Here is a 19,946-nt window from a genome sequence, read left to right on the forward strand (position 1 = left end):
TCGTCTTCAACTGTTTGATATGCTGCTCAAACGTGAGATAAACAGCGAAAGGCAAGTCATCTTTTTTAAAAGGTAAAATAAGACCCAGATGGAGTACTAAATTTGTTTGGGGTCAAAAATAAAAATTCCCCTTTTCTAATTAACACATGGTACTTACTCTAAGTGCAGGGCTAGCCCACCTTGTTGCTTAAAGTGTGGTCCATGGGCCAGCAGCACAAGCAGATCTGCAAACTTGTTAGAAATTCAGAATTTCAAGCCCTACCCCAAACCTAATGAATCAGAATGAACATTTCAGCAAGATCCGCATGTAAGTCTTGCGTGTGTTAAAGTCTGAGGGTCGACAGACGGTTACTAAACACATCCCACCTCCATGAGTTCCTTTTACACAGGGGCCCCATTTTAGTAAAGGATTAAGAAATGGCGTGTAGACTTGGGAGGAGACAGGTTAGTCCACACTCATGTAATGTGGTAGAGGAGACAGTCACACACACTCAATGTCCAGAAATTGCTCGCCCTTGAAGATATAAAGAAATATTCAGCTGGCAAACCATACATATTGTAAAAAATAGTATTAGATGGGGCAAGAAGAATTCTGGAAATTAAAAAGCTAACCAATTGGGCTTCGACTTATGCTTCTTTTTTTTCAAAAGACTAATTTAGTAAACAAACCGTATTACTTTGATTTACTCAGTGACTGCAATTTCATCTTTTTCTGTGGGCACAGAAAAATGGCATGGAGGTTAATCAAGGAAATTTCGGAAAGAGAAATTAGATTTTAATCCTGCCTTGGCCACCTAGCAGCTATGGAATCAAAGGCTAGTTATTAACTTCCTCTATTATAGAGGATTTAAGAAGCATTATGGTGTAGTAGTTAAGAGAGTCAGTCCTGGAACCAAATCTCACCTCTGTCTGTTAGTAGCGGTGTGACTTTGGGGATGTGACAACCTGTCTGTCTTCTTACCTGTGTAATAGGGGATACAGCGACCCGCTTCTCCTGGGGCTATGTAAGGTATTGAGGGCCGGTCCTGGCCCGTAATCAGAACTCAATAACTGTTAGCTATCAGTATTATCACTTCACAGTCCATTACCTGACACAGAGTCTGGCACTTAACAACTGGTATCAAGAAAATACTAGTTGAGTCAGTGAATAAAGGATTGTAAAGAGTAAAAGAGATGAATAAAGTACTTAATGTGCTTAGCAGAATATCTTGTATTTAGTAAATGTTCAGTAACTGGGAGTAGTAAGATCTTTGAAATTCGAACCCTTTTGTGAGCTGCTAATACAGATTTAATTTATTAATGGATTATACTGGCTACAGATTGAATGATCATCTTTGAGATAATGTATATACAAAATTCATGATTTATTTAAAAGGGTCAAAGAGCAGAAAATGGCTAGTAGTTAACACCTTACTGTTAGTTTCCAAGAAAAGTCACAACATATATCTTTATGTAGTGCTTTTACATAGTGCTGGGGTTCTTGAAACTTTTAGTGACCTACCAGAACATTCGAACACAACAGAGAGTAAATTACACTTCAAAGCTTAATAGGCCACTGAATAGTTTTTTGTTTACTTATTGTTAGAGTAGTCTTCATAAATTGATATTTCAGCAGAATTTTATTTTATAGATAAATTATAGATTTGCCTAAGCCTAGCCTAAGATCTAGTGACATTTAAATTTTTTTAGCTTATGAGTGATTACTACCATTTTGTAAGATTATTTTAAATCAGAGAAAGACCACATGCAGGTAGAGGGTTTGAAACGACATATATTTTGGTTACATATTTCTTATTTTTGCAGCTTTTGTCTCTACAATGTAGCCTCAACGCAAAACTTTTTGGCATGTTTCTTTAGCAGTTAAAGAAACTTTCATTGTCAATTTCTCCCTAAGCTTTAAAACTAGAGCTTTAAACATATTTTAATCATTGCAAAACTGAGCTTTTGCTAGAAAAATGTCATTTTGAGACAGAAGTGCAAATTAAACTTACTTATAAATGAAGTCTCTCCCAAGTAACCTCTACGTTTAAGAACGACATCTAGAAATTTGGAGTCCTCGTTGACCAAGTAATACTCCTTTTCAAAAGAGATCCAAGCCCAATTCAGACGAAAGTGCTGCTTGGTTAACTTGTTTCCACCTGAAAAATAAGAATGGAAAGCCCCAAATTAGTGCTTTCCGGAATGAATGACCTCAGCAATTCCAAAGATGACTTTAATGATGCAATATTAAGAATTCCTAGAGCTACTAGGTTTGATACAAAACCTAGGATACATACATGGAGACACAGCTTATGGTCCAGCGACTGTTATACAGAAATACAAGAGCTGACAAAATTCTTCGCAAAAATCCCGCCATCTTAGCAGGGAAAGTGGGTCGGGGGAAGGAGCACGGAAGTACCAGAAGCAATTTTGTTTAATCATAAAAGCAAGTTTCCACGTTGCAGGATGACGCACTTCCCACAAGGTGCCGCTGGAGAGCAAGTTTTTCTATAAAGCGAGCTGCAAGGCTTTTTTGTGATGTTAAACACACACTCACAACTTCACAAATACCTTTTTCTGGTTCACTGAGCAACTGGGTGGAAGGCTTTAATTATAACCACTTAAGGAAAAACAAATATCCCGTCTCCACCTCCCTTCCCCACCATATTCCACTCCATTCCTCAGAGCAAACAGACAGGTCTTTTCATTGATTCCATTCTACTCCGAAGATAAGCCTTTCTCCTCCTACTTTCCCACCAAAATGGAGCTGGCTGCCTCTCGGGAGAAAATAAACCTTGTGTGTGATCTCTCTAATGTGAAGGCTGCTCTGCTAGGCAAATGAAAACAGAAGTTGTTATCAGCTGATCACCCTGCGTGTCCCCCTCTACTTTCTTTGATCTAACCCAATTATTTCAGAGTAAGGTGGGGTTCATGAACAAAGGTATCAATAATTTCTTTTAAGTCTTTCTGTAAAACAGTGGGAAAAAAGCCCACTGTTTTAATAAACACAGCTAGAGGCACAATTTTAATTCCAGTTTCTTCTCTTCTGAGTTCACACCGAGTTCCTTAGAGAAAAAGAGACAAGACAGGAAAACGTTGAGGTTTTCATAGACTGAGGGCAAAAAAATCTACACAAGGGAAAACATAGTGAGTGAACAGACATGAAAACATGTGTATCTTGGCTAGAAATTTTTTAAAAATTGCAGTGACTTTGAGTTATGAATTGACATGTACTGAAGATTAAATACTCAGTACAGCCAAGCTTATGTAAGGAAATTGGTTTTCTTGTTTACTGCTGTTTGAATTGTAAATTAGCACGAACCATTTAGACTGGTACATGGCAATGTGTGCAAGACACAAAAAGATGTCCATGCCATTGGATCTTGTAAGTCCTTCTGAGATTTTTGCTTCAAGAAAAGAAAAAAACATATTTGTAAGGAACTATTCATTGCAATATTTTCTACATTAGCCCCCAAACCGAAAATCTTAGCGTTTACTATATTGTGATACATAAAATCAATGAAATAGTATTCGGTCATTAAATAATAAATATGCAAATCTCGTTGAAATATTTGAAACACTTAAAATACAGAAACAAATGGTATTGATGCTGTGAATGTAGCTATGAAAAATAAGACATTACAAATATGGAGCTGCTTCCTGTGTTTTAAACTGATAAGGATTACAGACCTTTCGTTTTTAGCTAAAATTTTTAATATAGAATATAAATAATTTGGAAAAACAAGTTCATTCCTCATTTTGTCTTTAAGAACTTATGAAGTCTAACATGTCCTCGGCACTGGGTGCTGATCTGGGGACGTGGGGTCATGGGCTGGGGGCTCCTCACGCTGGAGTCCACAGCCCACTTCACAACTTATCTGCTGTCTGACTTTGAGCAGGCGTCTTCCCTAGACCTCTGTTTCCTCACTCGGAGGGTCAAAAGAGGGTAAAATTAATTGATGCCTGAGTCTGCTGTGAAGATCAAGTGAGATACCCGTACATTCACGCAGTAGAGTGCAGGACATGGATAGCATCCTTCAACAAATGTTAGCGCGCTCCCCTCGCCGCACCACGCATGCTCAAATCCATCCTGCACGCCCACGGCCAGACTAGTCATCTGCCTAAATCCACCTGTACTCAGTTCTCCTTTGCCCCGTCTCCCTACAGCAGGTTCGCACATCAGGTCAGGCCATCCTTGGCAGACTCCCGGTTTCACCTGCCCTGCCCTCATTCCCGTTGCCTCTAATCTGAACACTGAGGTCCAGCCAAGGGTCCTGCTGCCCTGTGGGTTTGCCACCCCGACTCTTCCTGTCACTTCTGTCCTCTGGCCTGAAACGATGACCCCATCACTCCTCTGCTTGCACCTCTACTCCTCCAAGGCTCCCTGTACCGCCTCCTTCATGAAGCTTCCTGCAGCGACTCCAGCCCTCTCATCTCTTTGTGGTTCTGCAGCTTTTTCAGCTACTGATTATTTTGTGCAGCTTTGCACATTAGCAGATATCCTCTCATACTGTTTAATGGCGCACATTTACTAATTGTACTAATTTTTTGTCAGAGATTGAGAGTGGCCATTCATTCTTTTTCCATTGCCAGCACTTGGTCTTACTGTCTTTAAAAATACTTCTTTTTACATTATTGTGTTTAGGTTCTATTACTTGGAACATTTCTTCTAGAAAGTAATAAACAAGAATAGGATAGCATTTAATCAATTAATACATAAAACGTTTCTGATTTCTCAACTAATCATTACTCGAAAACGTTATGCCACACTTCTATCTCATTTAGATTGTGGCTCTACCAAGTCCCAGATTTTATTCCCATTCCTTGTCCGTCTGAACACCTTCAGCTTCGCATCCCATCACGTCTCCACGGAGAGAAATACCCGTTCACATCCAAGTTCTCACTGTTTTCTGAATGTGGTGGGTGCTTTTGCATGTGGGAAATCTTCTGCCCAAAATATCTTTGCTTTCTTACTCCTCCTAGCAATCTGTTTGGGTCCAGCTCACCTGCCTACAGCCAGGAAGCCTGGCTTCGGATGCTGTGTGTACCCCTTCTGTATCTGCAACCCGAGTAATCCTAACTCTTTATCTTCATGGATATACTGCCATTAACTGCCTTCCTGAGCATCCCAGGACGGGAACTGGTCAAATTCATCCTTCTAGTCCCCAAATCCAATGCAGTGCCTAAAACGTGAGGTCTAAAGACTTATTTCTTGATGAGAAAGCTTATGGTATAAGTATGATTTTTAGTAATAAATTGGCTACTTTGTGACTCCTGTTTGATTCTTTGTTTCATAACAGTTCTCAGTTTATACAAACAAAGCACATATTACAGTTTTACCTGACTTGTGATGAATAACCTCTGACCTATTCACTAACTCTTGTGATTAGCAAGTGAATTTGATTATAGTTCTGTGTACTTTCCTTCTGACTCTTTCTTACCCCATATCCAAGAACAAAATCACTAAGCATACAGGTCCTCTATTTCTCTAAATTTTGAGTTTTTAGCTATTTTAAAGATCTAATTTTAACTCTTTCCTAAAATGTTCCAGAAAATATTAGTCTTTTTCTGAACAGTACATGTTTTAAGAATATTGACTCAATGAGGTCTTCCCTCACGCAGCCCCAGCATTCTCCAGCTCCTTTATTCTGGGTAATTTTTCCCTTCAGTGCTTTCCAAATCTTCATACCCTGTTTATGTTATCTTTTTTGTTAGTTCACTCTGTCTCCTCCCATTGTAACGCATGATCCACGGAGGCAGGGAGTTCATTTTACTTACTGTTAGAAAAATGCTGATTTAATGAATTAGACACTCTAATGTCTTGGTTAAAAGTAGTGCTTCATTTATCAGGTCTTTTAAATGTCCTACATAAATGTACCATATCTCTTTTAAGTCTTTTTTTTTTTAAACCTGAAATTGTTTTTAATGATACTTTCTAAAATGTCTTGCAAACTTCTATTTCACGAACAGTATGTAAAGATTTTGTGATTACCTATGAATGGGAATTATTGGAATTTGTGTTTATCTAAATGTTTATTGATGCCTAAATGCCTGTTCAACCCTTCTGTTCCATTTTGAAGTTGCATGGATGGTCTCAGGGATAGCTAATCTCATCTCTACTCCAGATTTATAAAACTTATTTTCCGATTGGTGCTCTTGTTCTGGAACAATGAGGGTGCTAGGTTACTGATTAATCAGGGATTTTAAGTGACACACAGTACAAGTTCGCCAAGGATTTTATATGTCCACCACTTTCAGATTTTTATTTGACATAAAATTCATAAACAACACGGAGAAACTTTGCTTTGCAAGACAGTGACGTACTCCAGGTAATTGTCTTCAGTGCTCAGTTTTCACTTTACATCAGGGATTTTAAAGTAGATATTTTACTAGAGAATATGAAGTTAAATGTATAAAGCTTAACCCTGAGTAGAATTAAATACTATGTAATGATCTGATTTCTACAAATGTAACTCCTGCTGTATTTCAGAACGTGTAAAATCTTAGAAACTACTTACTATGCAGAAGTAATACAAAGATCTGAGGAACTAGGCTGAAGTTTATTGTAACTCTCATGACTAAAACTGGCCTCGCACAATGGAAGTCCGCATTTTATCTAAAGAACGGAAGGACACATTATTTATTCACTTATTACCTATCGTGCAAATTCCTCTAAAACCTCAAAATATGGGAATAATCAATGTTGACACGTTTAATCAACTATAGCAACAGCTTACTGAGTGCGAAATTTTAGATGAAGTCAAACAACTTAAAAAACCAACAAATTTTTAATTCAGTGTGATTCTTTGCTTTTCTAAAATAGATTCTGTCACTACGATGCACAAGGAGCTAGTCTCAATGTTTCACTGGAAACAAGCTAAAGTCTGTTAACGTGTGTCGGAAATCCACACAACAGGTGCCTGACAGCTGATAACTACACTCCCAAATGCTTTGTCCCCAAACCCTGACACTCCAGCCATTAAGGTTTTGATGAAAAGACCTCTTTTGAACTTTTCCAGCTGGCCTTTAGCAGTCTTCATCTTCTTTTTCAATGGGAATACAACAGTTTTTTGTTTTTGTTTTATTTAGAATAACAAAGACCTACAACCTTCAATTAGCCCTCTCTAGAACACAGGGGGCTGCCTGGTTTCTGTAAAGACAAAGCATGCTTTTTCAATACGAAACTCGTGCTTAACTAAAGGGTAATTTCTGGCTGTATTTAGCTTTGACAATTTTTTCAAAATTTTCTAACAATTTTTTCTTTCTTGGAGGAAGGTTGGTTACCAGTAGAACATAATTGTATTAGTCATATTTTGCCAGCCTGCTCAGACTTTCTAGCTTGGTACTATTCCATTTGCCCAGCATAGAGTTCAGCCTGGAAACTGACCTGGAAATCACATATACAGCTATTTTAAAAAGTTGGATATCAACCTTAAAATCAGCAATAGAAATTGATATTTATAGTAGAAAAGATTAAGATAATATTATCTAATTTATTGGGAAAATTCGATAATTTGATTTTTCGGCCGTCTTGCTCTCTTCGAAGGTAAGAACAGTGATTAGCAACCATGCAAATACCATCAGCATCAATATTATTAATTATTGTGAGATTCAAAAACTAAAGCTAAAATAAGAGATTTGTTTCATTGCCTTTTCTCTACTAGGATGATCTTCTGAATTTTGCTTGGCCTTAGAATCTTCCATGAGAGAGTCCCTGAGAGCTTCTGCGATCCTGTCTTCTGGCCCTTAGAGTCAGGTAGAGTTTACTGCTTACTGAAAACCACCAGGTGCAAAGCTGAAGCCAACTGGCTCTTAACACGCCACCCTCCCCAGGAGCTGACATTCAACTATGGGAAGTGACACAAGTACGTAGATCATGTGTTAGAGCTAGAGGTTGACAAGGGCTAGGAGAGAGGCACTGAGAATGAGTTGGGGGAGTTCACCTGAGCAGATCAAAGACAAGTTCATGGAAGAGATAGTGTTTTAATGGAGACTTAAGTACAGGTATTTGGATACTCAGAGGGAGGGTGGGGGAAAGTGTTCCTGGAAGATTAAGTATAAGATCAGAGATAAGAAATCTAGTAAAAAGGGAACTTCAAAGAATTTGATAGGAGCTCAGGACATTTACTCAATATTTACTTCCTTCTCCTCTTCCTATTGGAGTATTTGGATATTAAAGGCAAAGAGGGAGTGGTCAAGATGCATCCAAAATCTGCCCTGGGAGGGAGGGTGGTGGTGCTAATCCTGACCCCAGACACCCAGAGATGAATAGCCTTGACCTGAAAGCCAATGGAAGCCTCCATGACTGAAGAGCCGAGAGACAGACCCAGAAAAGTCAACAGGTTTTATAATTTTGCAGACTACTTAATAACTACAGTGATGTAGCCCAATAATCTTTTCCAAAACTGCTGTAATGCAACTTCTGATAATTGGTGTATTGTTTTCTTCCTCCATTCTGTACACACCGACACCCATTTCCACCAATATACATTCTGAAAAAGAGACAGCACAGCCCAAGGGGTCAGATCCACAAAGACATACAAAGAATATACACAGAAACGTATAGAAGGAGAAGTGACAGGACAAAAGACCCAGAGGTGGAGAGAAGTAGGCACAGCACACGTTGACCTCTAGGGATACACACACTCATGTAGTGGTCTTTGAGGCCATTCTCAGGCACTTATAATACATCTTGCCCAAGGAAAAAGCACACATGGAGCTGTGATATCTTGGTGGTTGTCACATAAGCCACATGGAATCAAGCTCAAGTATGGATCAGTTCATACTCTACCCTCTATTCTCCTGTAGGCGCTAAAGATAAGAAGTTGCCAAGTGATGGAGGTGGAGATGGGACTGATGAATATACCAACATTCACCTCGAAGCAAGAGTGTCACCATACGTGTAGTTTTGTTCTTTAGGGACACGATGTGATCACACACATACCCATAGTAAGTATACAGTGGGTACTCACACATGAGGTTCCAAAGGCTTGAATTCCTATTCATCTACCGCATCAGAGGTTAACATCCAGCCTGCTAGGATTGTTTTTTGTTTAATTTTATTATTTTTTTATTATTTTTTATTGTTTAAATTTTTTTTAACATTTTTTATTGATTTATAATCACTGCTAGGATTGTTTTTATACTTCTTCTGCATAATCAGATTACCTCCTTTAGGTCAGTATTCTAGTTACAGGCAACTCCAGCTTAACTTTAATTTGCTTTAACTTAATTTACAAACGAGTGCTATTGAATAGAAGCAAAAATGATGATGTGAGCACTTTTCCCTCTACTGTCAGCAAGCCCCCTCGTGTTAATGCATAGTGTGGCTGACAGATGGTGAGAATTAAGTGGGAAAAATAAGAGTATGAAGTTCAGTTTTAAAATATTTGAGACTGAATCATAGAGAAATTAACACAAGTTAAGGGTACGACCCTCTTGTTTTGTGGATGCATTGGGGGCCATAGCCAAACTCAAGGAATGCTGGGAGGGGAACGCTGCTTCCAGGCTGAATGATGGCTCCATCAGGACCACAGCTGGGCCAGAGTGGGCAAGCCTGAGCCTGCAGGGATCCTCCACCGTTCTCCAAGCAGGGCCCCCTCCCCCACCTCCATCCCTAAACAAAAAAGGAATGTGCTGATTTTCAGCCCCTGTAACAAAATGAAGACAAAAAAAAGGGGGGGAGGGGGGAAACCATGTGTTTCTATCTCCTAACCTAGGGATTAAAAATATTTCCTTAATCAAACCTTATTTAATTGTGCAATACTTTGCTTTCTTAATTAGGAGTTTAAACCCAGTGGAATGAATGTCTTCACTGTTGGGTTGCATGCCCAGGATAAGGAATTCAGATGTACCTCTCCAGAGGACAAAGGACAAAGCAAACGTGTAATTTCAAGGTGAACTCTCATTTACAACATGCCTATTACTAGCCGATCACGTGCAGCCTAAATTAAAAGCTAGCACAGTCGTTTTAATGCAGTAATCTGAGTAACTAAGGAAACTATTTTTTGAAAATGAAAGTCGGATTCTGTCTTCTGAAAAAAAAACACAAACTAACTCAGGAAATAATGATGTGGTTGAAAAACACAAATAAAAACTCCAAGTATTTTAGGGTAAGAATGAACCCTAGACTGAATGTTTTCTCTCTGCCCCATTTTCTCAAGATCCAGAAAAGTTGAGATTTGAATATGATTACAAGGCAGGTATTTGCAAAAGAGGAATAAATTCCCAGGGGTTTTTCACTCCTTGTCTGGTGATTTTTCCATTTAACAGACTACAATCTCAAATATTGTACTTAAGCATAAGATCATAAACATTGTGTGTCTAAAATGATATGAAATTATAAAGTGTGTGTATATATATATGTATATGTATGTGTGTGTGTGTATATATATATATAAATAAAATTTGCGGGGGAGGAATTCACTTTTTCCTTTTTAATGCAGCCCAGAAATCATTTTCTATCATTTTCTCCCATTTACAAATAGGAGGAAAAAAAAAAAAAAACCAACCTTGTCATACATTTAAAGAAACAATAACTACGTTATCAAATGCTGAGTTGAGTTTGTCAAGAAGATCCGCACCCTCTCCTGTCTCCCAGGAAAGGAAAAAATACAAAACAAAACACCTGGTGCAGCGTGATTTCATGCATGCACTGCCTGAGGCAACGTATAAATTTATTAGATCTCTGGCAACACATTCTTAAAATAAACTTAATAGCCTTCAGGTTTGTGTTCAAACCAGAGCCTAATTCCTTTTGTGGCGCCAGACGTCTCCCCACCCCCGACCCCAAGGAGACGCTGCAGGGAAATGAAAGCAAACTTCTTCCCCCTGCACCTCTCAGAGTAACCGGTTTAGCACCATTTAGTTAATGCCCTGTGAAGTGAGGCTGGGTCCTAAATCCTATTTGTAGAGCAGCACCATGCGCGTTACTGTAAGACACAGCCATTACAGTGGACAAGGATGGGAGTTTGAGCTCTACTTTGGATTAACTTTTGAATGTGTGCTACCTTGAGACAAAAATATAAAAAGGGGAGAAAAAGTTTTCAGCCGTAAAATCAAGATTTGGAAATTTTAGATGTCTAGGTTTAAAATTGAGAGAAATATATGGAATCATCTCACATCTTGTTACCTGGCCATTGCTCCTGTGACAAACTAAGAAATCATTGTCACTGATGTCTGTCAAGGAAAGAAGGAGAGAGGGAAGGAGGGAGGGAGAGAGAGAATGGAGAACACCATCAATGTCATGTGTTTGTTTTCACAGTTTCTTTGCATTTATTTCAGATTAATTTTTCAAAGCTAGTTTTTGTGCTTAACTTGTGTCTTATTTAATTAGTTGAACTTTTTGGTGACTGCTCTGATCCCCTTAAAATTATGCCAGAGCTACAAATACACCCCTCCTTGGTGATTTCGCCCTCTCCAATTAATATAAAAGCCATTTATTTACATACATAGCTGCCAAGAGAGAGAGAGAGAAAAAAAAAAAACAAAACAGTAAGTATAAAGGCAAGTTGGTATGGTCTTCGAGCCCCAGACCTTGTAGGGAAATGATTTAGGCAACACACAGCAGTGTGTCTGAACAGAGCTCTGTGCAAACACACGTGTGATGAGGTTTTGTGATGGCTCACGTTTAATGCCCTTCTGTAAGACTTAGACTCTAGTAAGGAGGGTAAACCAAAGCCCATATATAAATTATAATATAAAATGTAAGGTGAAACGGTGAATATACAGCACCTGGGGCTCAGGGGTGGACGATGGAAACTTGGGGTAGAGAAAGACAGAATCTGAATTCTGCTTTAAGAAATATTAATTTGGTAGAATTATTCAAGGACTCAATAAAAAGATGAACTAGGAACCAAAGATATTACTCACAAATTAGGTTTTTGCCAGTGGACGATATGATACAAATGAGCCTCTAAATACTGCCATAAGGAAAATAAAAGTTTTGTCCACAATAAAATAAAAATTTTTAGAATATTAAAATTTACCCAAGAACAAATAAAATGGCTAGCCAAAATACCCACCATAAGCAGCCAATATCATGAATCCTTGAACTGGCAGGTTGGACACAGACTTCTGCCAAACTGCCACATTGAAGAACTTCTTTTTATTAAAATTCTTTTGGCAACTAACTTTGTATGGATGGAAGTCAAGAAAGAAGAAGGACTCTATCTTCCACTGAATTTTAGCAAGCATACCTACAGTCTACATTTGTTATTCTTTAATTTTCTTTCTTTTTTTTCTTTTTTAAAAATTGAAGTGTAGTCCATTTACAGCATTATATTAGTTTCAGGTGTACAACGTAGTGATTCAATATTTTTATAGATTATACTCCATTTAAAGGAATTATAAAATATTGGCTATGGCCCCTGTTCTGAACAGTATATCCTTATAGCTTTATTTTGTACATAGTAGTTTGTGCCTCTCAGTCCACTCTCTCTGTCTTGCCTCTCCCGCTTCCCTCTCCACACTGGTGACCACTAGTTTGTTCTCCATATCTGTGAGTCTCTTTCTATTTTGTTATATTCATTTGTTTCATTCTTTTAGGTTCCACATATAAGTGATAATATACAGTATTTGTCTTTCTCTGTCTGAATTATTTCACTAAGCACAGTACCCTCCAGGTCCATCCACGCTGTTGCAAATGGCAACATTTCATTCTCTTTTATGGCTAAGTAATATTCTGCTGTATATCTATATCTATAGAATATTACTATATATATATATACACATATACACACACCACATCTTCCTTATCCAGTCATCTGTTGATGGACACTTAGGTTGCTTCCATATCTTGGTATTATAAATAGTGCTGCTATGAACATTGGGGTGTATGTATCTTTGTGAATTAATGTTTTCATTTTCTTCTGATTTATTCCCAGGAGTGGAATTGCTGGATCATCAGGTAGGTCTATTTTTAGTTTTTTGAGGAGCAGCCTGCACTTTTTAACAAGTATATTTTAGAAAGGCACTGATGTCTTTTTAAAACTTGGAAAAATCTAGTGTTCTGTTTGAAAAATAATTTACAACTTGGACACTCTTGTTTTCAAACTAAAAATATCTTTCTGGTTAGAAAAAGTTTATATGTTTAATTCACTACTTCTGTCTGTTTAAACAAAATTACTTGTTTGCTGGGGGGAAAATATATTATTAGCAGTTATTATAGTATTATTAGTTATTATTAGTAATCAGGAGCCATTAATAACAGCAATGAAGAGGTATTCCAGTAATCCTTCAATGGGCTTCTAGGCTAAAAACTTTTAAGTAGATATTATCACCAAGCTTTAGGAATAATTACCATAGTAAGTATTATATATAATAAATCAGGGTAAGAAACAAAGACCTTTTATGAAGATCCAAAATGTAGGCAATCTATGTACTCAGGGCTTTGAAAATCAGGCCTTATTTAAAGGTACATAAATTCTGAAATTCTAACAGTTTTTGTTTTTAGTTCTTAAGAAAATTGTGTACAAGAAGATACTCTAAGAGTATATTTATTTTGAGGAACGAAAAGAAGCAATACTTGGATTTCTTGGAGGAATTTTGGATCTACACGTCTATTTGGTAAAAGTCCAAATGCGTAGGACAGGTAAAGGTTGCTCTCTCTCTCTCTCTCTCAACTTAGAAAAAATGAGAATCAGTACAACAACATTCTCTTTTAGGCCAAGATAAACCACATTTTTTTCACTTGGTTAATATGCAATGCTGATGGCATTTTTGTAATATTCTGAGGATTTGAGACAATGATTACTACAGAGAATTCGTGGGTTGCAGAGAAGCCTTCAGAGGCATATGTTGACTTTACAACTCCTAATATAGTCTAAACCAACAGTTCTCTTTGGGGGCCGGGGGGTTAATGATTTTGTCCTCGTGGGGACACTTGGCGATGTTGGGAGACATTTTTGGTCGTCACAATAGAGGAAAGGGAAGGATGTTACTGGTGTCTAGTGGGGAGAGGCCAGGGACCCTGAAATGTATGGGAACGGCAGAATTAGACTGGACATAAAGAATTAGAATCACTTGGCCCCAAGTGTCCATCCCGTCAAACATTATATTCTGACACATCAACATACATAACCTAATACAAACATGTTATCTGACTTTTCTCCATATATTCCATGTTTTCTAATGAATTGATGATACATGTTGTCAGATAATAAACCTGCCTTCTCCTTTTACATTAATATATAGAAATTTCCAAACCCATCATCGATGCGGAAAGTTTCTGGTACGAAGAGTTTACTCTCTTGTTGCAGGAAGTGGTTTTACCAGTAGCTTTCCTACTCAGTCAAAGTTCATGGCTGATCCTCCGGGAAGTTAGGAGTGAAGGAAGTTAGGGGAGAGATGCACAAACTATGTCAAAGTTTGTGGTATGCAGGACTTAGATTTTGGTATGAAATCAAATACGTGGGCAACGATTTCCCTTCCAGAGCTTTTCAGCAGACTAGGCTTCACTGAACAGCTGAGGTCGTTTTAGGAAGGCAATGCTGGGCACTGAGCACGGGTCGTCCAGCTTTCCATGCTTTTTTGTAGCTGAAGGGAGAAACACTACTCGTTCAAACGCACGCGCACACACACACACACACACACAATTTTCTTTTGCTTTTACAAAGAATGAAAATATTGCCCAAAATTCTCTCCAAAAATATACACAGCCCTTTACATGGTCTTCCACTGAACAATTTAGAGAACCATCTCCCTGACTATGGTTTTTCAAAACTTATTTTTCCCCCCACTTTTTAAAATTCAAGTATAGTTGATTTGCAATATTGTAATAATTTCTGATGTACAGCATAGTGATTCAGTTTTATACATATATATATATTCACACACACACACATACTCTTTTTCATATTCTTTTCCATTACAGGTTACTCCAAGCCATTGAATATAGTTCAGTGTGCTGTATGGTAGGACTTTGTTGTTTATCTATTCAGTACATAGCAGTTTGCATCTGCCAATTCCAAACTCCCAATAACTATAAATTGAGGATAGATATTATGTTTTAAAAAAAATCACTGAGTCAATTGGAGGAGAAATATACTGGGATTAAGCTACGTAAACAGAATTCTTTATGGCTGCAATTCTTAGGGCCTTTAATATGGGACTGTGCACTGGGCATGTGCAAGGAAGGGACAGAGCGCGCAGTGTTTCCCAATCTCACTTCACCAGGGAACCCATTCCTGAAGCCATCAAGCGAGACTCCGTTCTACACGATGAACTTTGGGATAAGTTGGCTTCAATATAAACCATTTAAAATCCAGATATGAGCCGAGAGGCTTGTGCAGTACCAATCACATCCAAGTAATGTAGTTTTTAATCATTTGTATTGAACACCAAAAGTTAGAATCATACTTCATAATCTTGAGGAGCAAAAACCAATAAAATGAAGGGATTTCCTTCTATCAGCTATGTAAACTCTGGTTCAAGGCACTTCCATTTCCTAATCCAAGGAAAAATAAATATGTTTGTTGTAGAATGCCAAGAAAAGGAAATCAAATTCAAGCAAATACAGCTGATCACTGGTACACTTGTTCCTAAGGCCCACATTTATTGTTGGAGACACATGCTTGGCTATTTTTGTGGCTTAGCGCTAGAGTGCCCCAGCTCTGTTTTTTAATTAGTCAAATGTGGGATCAGATGTCAAAAGAGGCAGAGATTAGGATTTTGGCCAGTTCCAAAAAAACACGGCTAAAATCACCAACAATGTACAACGAGCCATGTCAGCCTCCCGTTTTCAGTTGGACCTCACTCCCTGCGGACATTTGAACCCTATGATCTGCCCAACTCTGATAAGGGGTTTAAAGGCTTACTAAGAAGAATGCTTCTGAAGCTATTAAAACAACCAGCACGGGAAGAACAGACTTAGCTGGGTTTTGGAAAGAGGATCACGCTGAAACCAAAACTTTAAGGTTAATAAACAGATATAAAAAAAGAAAACTCTGAAAGCACACTGTTCCCCCGTCTGTAATTCCTCCTCACCCTGATCAGTAACTGCTTCCCATGAGACTGTCAGTAAATGCAACAGCTCTGTACTCATCAATTTCAGAAGGAAACAGAAAAACGTCTTAGAGTCACTGATTCCCATCTCGACTGATGGCTGTAATGATATTAGCCAGCTCTGCTGGAAAATATCTTTTATCCACTGGAGAATCAAATACAAGCGAAAATTATGAACTAACTTCACTACTGGGTTCTATAGGTATATATACATATATCAAGACATATATACATATATTCAAGAAATGAAACTGAAAATCTTTACAAGATTTAAGAAAATACACACAAACAAAATACCAGACCATGAGCACTTTTTAAAGAATAATAGGAAAACTATCTTTTAGGACTAGAGAGGATTCTCAGAATGCTTTCTTAAAAATCTTATAAATGTCCTTTAGTACCTTACTGATAGCAAAGGGTATGAAACAATGGGGAGCATGGATGCTTCTTCTGTTTTTGGCTTTCCTGTCTCTCTTTTTCTCAGTATGGAATGGTCAGCAGAGGTAGGGGGTGGGAACTGCAACAAGGCAACACCTGATAGAAATGATAGAAGCTGGACTAAATGAATTTGAACAAGGGGAGCTGGACTGAACTGCCCAAGCTTGGGGTCAAGTCTGAAGTAAGATATCTGGACTAGTTTGAAAGGCTACACCCGGCCCCGTGCTTGGAACCCTTCTCTGGCTTCCTTCCACCGAGGACTCAGGCAATGCTGCCAGGTAGGCAGGGCTTGTCTCTGGGCATCCTGTGTCCTGGTAATCTCCTCCTCTATACCTTTGTTCTCCAGAGGAGTCAATCACCTTTGGTTATTCAAAGCTCTCACTCCTTTCATGCCAGCCCTCCAGCCCTGCCATTTTCCTTATTTCTTCCCTCAATTTTAATCCCCTTTACCTGAAAACCATCAGTGTTAAATAAGTTCTCTTAATTAATTCAGCCTAAAATATACGTATCTTTCTCTTTTCAAGATTTATTTATTTTTTATAAATGAGGGGCTTCTTGACATCAGATATTTTTATCATAATGGAGATATTTTAAAGCATGTATTCCAATAATTGCTGCCTACTCTGGACCATTATTTTTAGCTCTACTCAAGAGTAAATTCATAAAATCGCATGGTTGTTTCCCCTTCATCCTCCTGACACCACCCACTGGCCAGCCCCCAACCCTTGTTTCCATCCCTTCTAGGGGGAGGGTTTTGGTTAGAAAAGTGACCTGGGTATTGAAAATGTAAATGCGAGCATTTGTATGTGTTATGGCAAAGTCAGGATCAGAACCTTATCACTCTTTATGCTCAATACATCTAAACAGCATTGTGGATCTTCCAGTGGGAACAGTTTGAAGACATTTATAGTGTACAGGTTTCTCTTCTTACGAACTTATTTGTGGACCTTATCAAAAAGTTAAATAGGCTTGGGATTTTGTCACTGAAGGAAAATAAAAGTACATAAGTTATGGAGCCTATGTTTAAGGTTTCTAGTTAGCATAAATGGTTGAAAGGCTCGGGACAGATGAGCAGAGATGAATGCAACTATAAGGGTTCTACAAAAAATACACTTGTCCATCTAATAATGAGCATTTCAGCTGTACTCAGTGAAGCATGATTTCCTGATCTGTGTGGTACAGGGATCATGAGAGTGAGAAATGGGACCAGATTCTTCATATAGAGGTATTATGAGGACGACAGTACCAGAATGTGACTTTGGCACAGGGACCAAAACAGCAGCTATCCGTGAGGAGTCAGGACAGGAAAATGGGGAAATGAGGGAAGTAAACACGTGTAAATTTTCCTAATTTCGCTGCCAAATTTCTTTTGAGAATATGGCTGATATCCCAGCCGTGACCTAGTCAGCATCCTGGTTTCAATCTGCAGCCATGATATGCTGGAGAAAAAAAGTCATTGGGTCAGCTTTCCAACTTAGACTTCTCAGGCCAATAAAGGAAAAGAAGGGAGCAAACTATGAGAAATACTTTAAAATTTAAAATTTTGTTTCTTCATAAATATTTTTAAGAAGGGACAAGATACGTGAAAAGCGCACAAGAAAGACAGAAGTGAGCCTGGTGTTTTCAGGGAGGTGATTAACCATCTCTTGACTTTTAGAAGCAATGACACCCAGAATGAAAAATAAAGAATAATGCTATGAAGTAAAAATCAGGGAATATACTCATAGCTTTTAATAAGTATGAGATGGAAGTTCAAATACCCTTTTTTTTTTAATGAGGTGTGTTTCAGGATTGCTTCTGCAGCCCAGATTGGGACTTTTTTTTTAATAAAAATGTATTGCAAAATGTGAATAGCACGCTCAACAAAGTTCTTCTTTTTATTACTAGTAAAATATTAAAACTATTAAACTATGAAAATATTTTATTAGCTTATACTAAAATATTAAAACTATTAAAAGCATACTTCAACAGAATTTAAAATAATTGAATCAGATTAAAGCCTGCTTAATGTATGAATATTTACCCCCCCAAATCATTCAGATTCTCTGTACTATATACTTCTCAATTTCTATTTTCTGAAACAGTTCTATTTTCCGAGCAGGCATTACCTTTACAGTTGAGGATTATTGGAACCATTCATCCTAATTAGTATTTTAATGGCTGTGAAGCTGTTTGCCTTAGAGAAAAACAATATATAATCCAAATGTATACAGTTTGACTTCTAGTGAGAAACAGATGATTCAGCGAACTTCAATGTCATGTTAGTTTACATAAAATTAAATAAATAATGACTGTGATTATTTGTTATCACATGGCCTCTGGGAGTAAAAGTACTGTTGAAAATCTGCTTAATCACCTGGGTAAAGAAGGTGGCATTCCTTTTTAATTGAAGAGTTGGCTTCTTTTCTATAGAATTATTTGGGATTATTTTAAATTCAGTAAGTAGCTAGAGTCATTCAAAGAAAAACTGGGGTTTGCCACTAATCTGTAAACTGGAGCTATAACAACAAAATATTTTAGATGCTTTTCTTCTGACTTCACAGATGGTAGTAGTTTATATTCTTAGCTGACACTCTTTAAGTCCAAGAACACCTTTCTGTTTACTCTGTTCACTTTATCTTTTTTCCACCTCTCCCTTTCCATATCTATAAGAATTAGGGGAATTTGTCTCTGTATGTTTTGCTTCAGAAGTATTTCACTGGTCTTCAGCAATATTTGCCTTTAATTGTTTCTATCAAAAATGTACATACATCGCTGGCCGTTTTGTTAAGCCATTTATTGTACAAGTAGCTACCATGGACTAGACACTGTGCTAGGTGCGCGGCTATGTACATAAAAAGCCAGGTCATGGTGTAGTAAGGGAAAAGACAGAGAGAGAAATCTTTACTGCTCGGTTTGGTAAGGACTGTGAAATCAGAGAGTAAAGGATGGTTTAGAGGAGGGACACACACAGGCTTGAAGACTCCGGAACGCAGTTATGAACGGCTGTTACTGCACGACTCTGAGATAAAGCAATGCGGCGCGGCTTATCAAGAAGCCCAAGGCTTTCTATACTTATGCTGAACAGCCTTCATTGTGCCCTTTGAGTTTCTGGGCTTTTTTTTAAATAGAGTTTTCTCTGTCTTCCACGATTGTAAATTGTTCACCGTCACTCATGTTATTAATGCTCCCCTCTGGTGGTTGACCCTCTGCGCCCATCCGAATATTATCCTTGAAACCCGCCGGGGGCCTGGAATAACCAGACACCTGAACCCCACAGGCTCTGGGTGAACCAAAGATGAGAAACCTTGCCACACAAAGTGTTTTGGTGGAAATAGTGTAATGATGAAGAATCGATAATCCAGAGTGAGAAAAACCCAGGCGGGAAACTGACTCAAGTATGCCAGGTAGAAAGTGAGCGGAGGCCTCCCTGGATTGTACGTCTTAACTGGAGACTTGAACAACCGGAGACCCCCTCCCCCAGCGTGGGGACGTATCTGGGAGGAGGTGGGTGGGATGGGGTGTGTACTTAGTGGCATCCATTTCAC

At 38.2% G+C, this 19,946-nt stretch overlaps 1 protein-coding gene across 1 annotated transcript in view; it reads right to left on the bottom strand.

Annotated features, from left to right (window-relative positions):
• FREM2 (FRAS1 related extracellular matrix 2) overlaps window positions 1–19,946 on the bottom strand; it is a 136,942-nt gene that overhangs the window by 73,820 nt on the left and 43,176 nt on the right. Inside the window, exon 3 of the mRNA XM_031465926.2 lies at window positions 1,992–2,138. Within this exon, the coding sequence (XP_031321786.2) occupies window positions 1,992–2,138 (147 nt within the window). The remainder of the gene's footprint in view (window positions 1–1,991; window positions 2,139–19,946) is intronic.

The sequence above is a fragment of the Camelus dromedarius genome, chromosome 13 (genome assembly GCF_036321535.1).
Source record: "Camelus dromedarius isolate mCamDro1 chromosome 13, mCamDro1.pat, whole genome shotgun sequence".
Classification (NCBI taxonomy): domain Eukaryota; kingdom Metazoa; phylum Chordata; class Mammalia; order Artiodactyla; family Camelidae; genus Camelus; species Camelus dromedarius.